Raw genomic sequence first — 8,666 nt, 5'->3', positions numbered from 1 at the left:
TCGAGCATGGTTTGCTGCCCAGGTTCGCGAGTAGACAATGCAATTGGCATTGCAGTAATCAAATGCAACCCGCAGGAAATAATCATCGAATCGAGCCCAGGGGAGTGAATGTCTGATGACCCAGAGCAGGAGGAGTTTGTTCATGGTTTTGATATCGAATCGGCCTTTCAGGACATATGTGGCTAGAGTGCCAGCCGAGCCGTTATCCTTTTTGGTAGCCGCTGCCTGATCATCTGCACTAGGTGGGAAGTTTCCTCCTTCGGCCAGTGCCTTAGCACGTCCAATGCAAGCTTTGCGTATTCCACTGTTGGTCTTGGATCCATCGCGGTGAGTTTTGAGGTTGGAGTTCGTTGATGCCGGGCATCTGACTGACTTGGGGCACCAGCGACATTTGTAGGTCAGACTTCCGGCGTCCTGCGTGCATTCAAAATCGAAGAAACAATTTTATTATACTAATGCACCTGTATACAGGCACACTTGCCAATAACAGAATGAAAAATACTAAAAAAATACCTGATCGTCGTCCTGAAAGCCGTCAAAGAAGTATAGCTTTGGATTATCAAAGCCATTGTTGCCTTTTCTTGGTTGCTTTACCTTTGGGGCCTTTTTGTTCTCTTCATCAGAATCTTGTTCGACATCCGGCAAAACTTCAGGTCCACTCGAGGGTTGGGGAGGAGGCTGTACATTTTATGAAGGTATCAATTTTTATTCTGAATTTTTAAGTATAAATTTAATGAATATACATCCACTAAAATGAGCATACCTGGCTGTCTGTTGCGGGAACTGATACAGGTTCCTCGGTGTTTTGGCTTTTCCTCTGGCCATTGGGTTGAGCGGAGCAAGAACGCGGCTGTGCTCTTCGGGAGTTGATCTGTGTTGGAACAAACCCAGGGCGCTGCAGGGGAGTGCGGATACGGGATGATTGGCGAGGGTTTGGATTCAAGTTTGTTTGATTGGGTGGGGTAGACTCTCTTGCTTCACAGTCACTCATTGTAGTATACTTAGTCGAGATAAATAAAAAAAATCAAGCTGAGACCGTAAGAGTTCTGCCAGCAATTAAGCAATTAGCAAGCGGTTGATTTGGTTCTGGCAAAGCTGGACTTAGGTTTGAAGCTGGCCAGAAATGTGTGAGAGTGGTTGTGGTATCATTATTTTAACTGCGCATTTGAAATGGTAGCGTGCTGCGCTAGGTTTAAACTGCAGTGAATCAACCGCTACTGCAAATCCGTAATAGATTAACCGCTAATTTGAACGCAGTAGAATTTTTAGCGCCTTGAAACGCTACAACGCCAAATTACAATTTTTTTAGCGTTAGCGAGGGCCAATCCGCTAAGCTACAAAGGGGGGCTGGGAAGTGTAGCGGGAAGAGCGCTACATTAGCGCTAGAATTAGCATTTTTCAGCTACAGCTAACGCTAACAGCAAAAACTGTTAGCGGGAAACCGCTAAGCTACACTTTTAGCGGCGCTAATGTAATTTAGCGTAATATGTGCGGTCTTGCTCCCACCTATTAATTTCATTGATTAAACCATAAAAGGGAGGAGGCTTGGGCATTGAATGGGGGATAATGTTATGTGCCGTAGTGTATACTCCACAGCACAATGAAGATAGTCATTTGGTACCCATGGCGGGTACCCCTTGCACCCACGCAGCGGTACCGGGTGTGGTACTAGGTACTGGGTTTTGGCCAGAAAGCGGTGTGGTACCTGGGTACCGCCTACAAGTGCCTGCCACCCCCTGGGGGATTGAGGACCTTGACCCGGTAGATCCAGCTTGGCAAAGGTCTCCCAGCAAGCTGGGAGGATTCCTCTTGGCGTATCCAGCTCGCCAAGGGGACTCCTCCCGGGGAGCTGGATACATATCTTGTATCAAGCTCGTGGCCGCCAAGGAATCTCCTGCTGAGCTTGAGAGAAGTCCCCTTGTCAAGCTGGATACATATGTATCCAGCTTGCCAAGAGGAATCTTGCAAAGGAGCTGGACGCATATCCAGCTTGCTGGGTGGACTTTCCTCTTTGACCGGAGTCATTCCTCCAGTCAAAGAGTTATACATGCCTCTAATCAGATGGATCAATTCCTCCGGTCAGAGGTGTGTATTCCTCCTCAACCGGAGGGATTCCTCCGGTCAAAGAGGAGAGTGAGAGAAATAGGAAAACTGAAGAGATTGCATTTCTTATAAGTAATGGTTGAAAGAAATATAATGATTCATTATAGCAATAATTAATGATTCTAATTTTACCTGAAAGCAGATGGAATCCTATAGCCTATTTAAGCTGACCTGACAAAAGACTTGAAGCGTTACAATTCAAATAACAAAAACTTATTTGTTTTTCCAGTTGTTAAACAAAGAACAACAAATGATTAGTTTTGATCATTCTTTAGTTTTTCAGGCTTGAGTTGAAACAAAAGAACAACTTTGCTTTGATAGACAATAGTCGTTAAACTAAGATCAAGTAAAGTGTTCTTAAGCAGTCTTGCTTTTGGGCTTGCCAATGATTGGTGAGCTTATTCTGTTTGTTAAACTCAAAAGACTACTATTTGTTTTAAAATAGAGATTTAGTTTTAATCATTATATCTTGCAGAGTGGTTTGTGAAATGTCATACTACTTACAAGTTAATCACACTTATTTGACTGTTTTGGGTTTTGGTTTGACCTTTGAATTTGAGGTTTGAACTTATCAGGAAGATAATTTATAAGCTTATTTGATTGTTCAACATAGCAAAATCTGAAGCTGAACTCACTTGGAGCTTGGTGATTGGAGATCACTAAAGTTTTGAGTGATGACTTTGGTTGTGTCATCATTTGGTTTGAGAGCGCAAAGCTTCTTGTGGTTTGCCTTGTCCAGAATACCTGTCACAAGGTTTGAAACAAAACATGAATATGCATATTCATGTCTTTGTTTTAGTGAGTGTACTCAAGGTACTACTCACCTTGGTTACTCCTCTTAAGAGGGTGAAGCTGATTCCAACAGAGAGCCAGTGCTTGCTAGGAGGAGTCCCTCCTGGCAAACAGTGGCTTGTTTGCGTTGCAGCTTGTCGCAAAGGAAGGCATTGAACTGGATGAACCAAGGCCAAGAAGGACAGCAGGATGCTTCCACACCAAAAAGTATAACAGGTGGTACCTCCCAGGTGGTGCCGGGTGTGGTACTAGGTACCTGAAATGGGCCCAAAAGCGGTGTGGTACCCGGGTACTGCTTGGCACCCAGGTTCAGAATGACTATCTCTACAGCGCAGGCTCCCATGTACATAGCTTACAGGAACACTACAGTTCAGAGGCGGCTGCACTGCCTATATTTTCATGTTGCCACCCGTGAATTCTCCAATTTGAACATTATCTGAAGACAATGCAAACAGACAAAACTTGAGATTTTGGGTAAGTATAGTGTAGAGGAAGCAAGAATATGAAGAACACATTGGGACCAAACCCAAAGATGGTGTCATGGTGCTCCACTAATGTGAGACCCCCTGCATTTGCATGTAGTTCAGCAGTTGAATTCAGCAAGGGATAGTGTGGTGGAAACTGGAAGCATTAGTAAATACAATCAAAAGATTGGTGTGCGTGGGTGTGGACATTGTTCCTTCAAAAACAAGCCAAGATGCAGGCTCTGGCCCAGATTCCATAGGAGCTGGGGTGAAGACGTTCATGAAAATGACTGATTGAGGCTGAATATCTTACCCACAGAATACCCAAGGAACCACATGAGGAATTTTGAACAAGTTGTTAGCCCTAAGCCTGGGAAAATCTGCAACATAGGTTAGTGATTAGATGTGATTTTGGTGAATGGTGTGGGAATTGAAAATGTGGTAACTGGCAGAATGAAGTATTTCTGGAGCGGGAGAAACAAACACTTAAATAATGCTCATGTGGTATGTCGTGATGCATGGTGGCCGGACTAAGGCCCATCACAGAGGGTGATCACTGTGAACAAAAAAAGGGTTGGAGGTTTTACCACATTACAGGCAATGCTGAAGCAAAGGAGAGGGGAAGTCTTGGCGGCTGTGCAGCAAATGTTGTGTAATATCAAAATACGGAACAGGAAATGCTGGAGGAAAGTAGAGGGGAAATCTTGGCAGCTGTGCAACAAATGTTGCGCAATATCAAAGCACCTGAGGCTTCTTGTTGATATGACACTCAGAACTGTTCCAGGTTCAACCATTGACCAATCAAAAAAGGTGTTTGGAACCATGACATGACCAAGACATGGAAAAGTTCTGTTGTCTGATACCTCCTATAGCAATCAGTATGAACAAACCAAAAGCATGTGGTGCATGTTGAATGCAAAGGATGTTGCTGAGTATGAACAAACCAAATGCACGCGGTGCATGTCAAATGCAAACAAAGTCCCTGAGGAAAATGAGTGGGTTTTCATTCAGGGGGAATTGCCTGAAGGGTATAAAAAGGAAGATGTTTGGAGTCCAGAGGTTTACCTCATCACAGATCCAGTGGGGGCCAAAGGCTGCCCACGTGGTGGTCTTGCAATCAATTTTTTTTGGCTTCTGGCGGGAGTTTGACCTTTGAGGTTGCAGGAGGAATTTCACAGACAGCACTCACGAGTCTCAAGATTCAAGAGTCTGAAGATCCAGAGTGCTTCTTCATCCTGCAATCTACCATCTTAAGAACCAGAACCCCAGAACTCAAACTTTCGCTTTCTCTCCATGGAGTAGACCATGACAGAATCACAGAAAACCAAGGCTAGATAGAAATAGAGATCAGAACACTGAGAGGAGAGAAATAAAAAGACCCACAACCAGAGAGAGGAAACAGAATAAGTCACCAAGAAGAAACAAAATCAAAATAAACCCACAGACAATCTGTGTTAGGACCAAGAAAAAGAAAATAAATGAAGAAATGAAGAGTCTTCTGGCTAAATCACAATGATTTAAACCACCATACACATGATCTTAAGAACCAGAACCCCAGAACTCAAACTTTCTCTTTCTCTCCATGGAGTAGACCATGACAGAATAACAGAAAACTGAGGCTAGATAGAAATAGAGATCAGAACACTGAGAGGAGAGAAATAAAAAGACCCACAACCAGAGAGAGGAAACAGAATAAGTCACCAAGAAGAAAAAAAATCAAAATAAACCCACAGACAATCTGTGTTAGGACCAAGAAAAAGAAAATAAATGAAGAAATGAAGGGTCTTCTGGCTAAATCACAATGATTTAAACCACCATACCCATGAAATAGATGATGATGCAACTATTCTGGGGATCAATACTTCACAACAATACCATTGGAGCTATTGATCCTTGCTAAGCTGCAATCTGAGGTTCGGGTTTGGTAGAACTGGCTATTCTGATTGGTTCTTGTAAGGAAGGAGGTTTGTCAGAGTGAACTGGGGCTGTAATATGACCTTTGGATTTTATGATACTTTCAAAATATTCGCCTATTTCCGGAATCTTCTGATAAAGAATTGCTTCGCTCCTGTAAATTTTGTCTGCTAAATTTCTTGCAATATCTGCTTTAGAAACAATGCGAGTAGAACCCAAAGGCTGCCTGTTAATTATAGTGTCTATGTAAGATTGTGCCAAAGTGTGCTTGTCTGTAGGTTTGGGATTGAATTTATTGAGTTTTGGATCGTATTCCTTCAGAGCTTTGTCAAATTGAAACGAGTTTGGCTTTTGAAATGCATCTGTTGTTAGATAATTGGACTTTGCCTCTTGATCAATTTGTTTTACTTGTGACTCCGCAACCCGATTTGCAGCCTCTTCAGACATGTCCTGTGCTGCTCCTGGTGATAAACCTTCAATATGGCTGTTCAGATCAGTTTCAAATTGCTTAATCACATGTGCTGTGAATTCTTTTTCTTCACCCAACATCTTGAAAAAATCTTTTTTATTTCCTTTAGCTGCTTGCATCAATTCATCACCAATAGTTCCTCTCCTCTTCAGCTCATGGAGAAGTGGTAGATTGACCTGATAAGATTTTCCAGCTTCATCACTCATATTCTCTAAGGTTTTTAAATCTGCCGAATGCTCTTTAGGAGTTTTTTGTGCATGTGATTTGAGCGTTGCCTTGAACGTTTGGAGATCAGGAGCCTGGCGAAGCTTATTCACTTCAACTGGTTCAAGAAATTTGAGTGAACCCAGATTTTTATTGACGGCGTGACGGATTATTTCATTTCTGGTTGGTGACTCTTTCAGCCTTTTGAACGCTTCAGTTGGTCCTGTAGTAGTTGCATAGAATTTCATATAAGCAGTTTCACGCCATTCCTTATCTTGGGAAGCAATGGACAAAAGTGATTCTTCTTTAGTACTTGGAGTTAATCCCTTTGTGACAACCTCAGATATTTCAGCTTGAGCTTTATTTTGAAGAACTTGCTTTAATGCTGGACGAATTTTTTCCAACAAAAGGTCAAACCCTTCTACCATGGCATAACGAAATACCACGGCATCCATGTCCAACTTTGGAGGCAGGTGTTGAAAGACATTCTCTAGATCCAAATATTCTGGTTTTGTTAAGTACTTGTTCTTCAATTGAAACTCCCGAGCACTAGCAAGTTTCTCCAGGTCAATTCTCTCTTTGGATCCTCCTTCTTTGAAAAGATCCGCGAAATGTTCTGCGACATGCCCTTTCACAATACCGGAATATGATTTTGGCATGGATGTAGAAATGGTATCAACTGCCTTGTCATATTCTTCTTGGAACTGGCCCGTAAGTTTCTTTCCTTGTAGCTTTTCAAAAGATTCTCTGATCTCAGGAAGAGATTTTTTATAGTTAGCAACAAGCTTTTCTTCGGGTAGCTCTGATAGCCAGCTCTTCTTGGGCCCAATCCAAGAGAAATCCTTTCCATCAACCATGAGCTGGTATTCTTTGACGTTTTTCAGGTATTCCTCGTAATCCAATACTTCTTTGAGCATGTCCTTTTCACCTGAGAATAACGGGAATTTCTCCTCAAGAGTCTTGGCCAAGGTCTTCAAATCAAGAGCTTTACCAGGTTCTACTTCGAGATCACGTGCGTTCAAAGCGAGATACTTTCCAATTGTATCCCTTGAAGTCTCTGTAAGAAACACAGAATTTTATGATAAAAGAGAAAGAGATGTACGTGAGCTAGGCGATTGAAGTGAAATAAAAACAGCAGGGCATTTGAAAGACGTACCATATCTGACTATTTCTGCGCCATCATGAGGTTTCCTGGTAATGGCCCTAACAAGGTACTTGGTGACTTTCCATCCACTCACACTTAGAAGGTGTTTGAATGGAGCAGGAGTATTTGAGTGCGAATCTGTGGATAAAATTTGATTGAAACAGATGAAAACAAAAACTCACAGGCGTTGTAATGCGGCTTTCAAGCTCCCAGGAATTCCAACTATCTTTGACCAGATTCTTGAAAGCTTTTCGAACAATTTGTTTTATTTCAGCATGCAAAATCTGAAAATTTACATCAAATGACGCTTACTAGTCCTTTCTCTTTGTCGGGGGAAGCTACTACCGCAGGATTAGGGCCTTCAGGATTTACGTGTCCGCCAGAGCCTGAGAAATCCGCCCCGCTTCGAGATTGTGCATTAGGGACTTCACTATGCGGGATTGATGAACCTTCTGGATTGGTAGTCCCCCCATGGAATCCAGGGTCCCCAGAGATGGGCGAGTTGCTACATAAACTGCCAGAATGCCCTATGCTCTGTGCTTGGTCGAGATTTTCTCTTGCTCTATTAGCAGCGCTCATAGTTTCGGGAGCGTGGGTGGTAGCACTAGCATCCTTGACTAAGTCGGGAATGGCTCGAGCCTGAAGGCGATTAATCTTACGCGAATGATAACACGAAGAGAGGCAAATAATCCCAATGGCCAAGAGGTATAATTTGAAGAATTGCATAGTGCAATGCTTGCTAGAATATTAATAAGAATCAAAAGAGGGAAAGTGGCTGAAAGCTAGGGTGTGGTAATGATAGACGTGGTAATGATAGACGTGGTAATGATAGACTGGTGTAAAATGAACGGAGTATGAAGAAGTTACCACACCGTCTTCCCAAAATCTAGAGGGCATTTATATGAATGACAGAGCAAACTCATACTCGGCGAAGCATCTATTTGCAGTTTTGTAGACGAGCTACATTGTTTGATCAGAGCCTTTGGGACAGTGTTTCCCTGTCGGCAGAAAGCAGTCCAGCTTGTCTCATCCCCGAAGTGCTTTAGCCTGTCTCATCGTCGCGGTGAGCATGTTGGTTGCGTCAGTGATGCCTCGGCGCGACTTCTCCTTTCTGCCTTCCTCGATCACGAGTGAGGACGAGGAAACGGCTGTGATGGCCGCTTTCTTCTGCCTTCAACGACCACCGGGACTGAGGGCCCGAGGAAAGGTGTATGTAAATCGAAGCTCGGGCAGACGACTTGCTCCTTGTGATATGGCTCGGAGCATACATCTCGTTTGATCCATCGAGACTTGCTTCATATGACTTCAAAGCGTCGATGAGTGCTTTCATTTCCTGTTAAGACAAAAACCTAATGGTAAGCAAGATTCTTTCTTTCGGCTTTCTCTTGAGTTTTGCACGATAGCCGCCGGGGATCAGAATGCACCCGCTAGCAGCTCGCGTGCTACGGCTCTAGACTCAAGCAGCCCGGAGTTAGATAGCCCACGTCTCACGGCCGCGCATCGACCAACGGTCTGACCGATGGTTGAGAGGAAAACCTATCGGTGTGACCGGTGATTGAAAGGAAATCATGTCGGT

At 43.4% G+C, this 8,666-nt stretch overlaps 2 protein-coding genes across 2 annotated transcripts; both read right to left on the bottom strand.

Moving 5' to 3' along the window:
- Positions 1-501: 501 nt before the first annotated feature.
- PtA15_15A72 (uncharacterized protein) lies at positions 502-991 on the bottom strand (the record flags this gene model as incomplete). Its single annotated transcript, XM_053163727.1, has 3 exons — positions 502-525; positions 595-678; positions 764-991. 3 exons carry the CDS (start codon positions 989-991, stop codon positions 502-504), a joined length of 336 nt encoding a protein of 111 aa, XP_053027237.1.
- A 4,264-nt stretch (positions 992-5,255) lies between these two features.
- On the bottom strand, positions 5,256-7,816 carry PtA15_15A71 (uncharacterized protein; the record flags this gene model as incomplete). The annotated part of the gene is made up of 4 exons (XM_053163726.1): positions 5,256-7,003; positions 7,103-7,185; positions 7,273-7,337; positions 7,403-7,816. 4 exons carry the CDS (start codon positions 7,814-7,816, stop codon positions 5,256-5,258), a joined length of 2,310 nt encoding a protein of 769 aa, XP_053027236.1.
- Between the last annotated feature and the right edge of the window lie 850 nt (positions 7,817-8,666).

Source organism: Puccinia triticina, chromosome 15A (assembly GCF_026914185.1).
Source record: "Puccinia triticina chromosome 15A, complete sequence".
NCBI classification, from domain to species: Eukaryota; Fungi; Basidiomycota; class Pucciniomycetes; order Pucciniales; family Pucciniaceae; genus Puccinia; species Puccinia triticina.
Note: the sequence above shows the minus strand (reverse complement) of the source record. Positions and strands in the feature narration are given on the sequence as shown.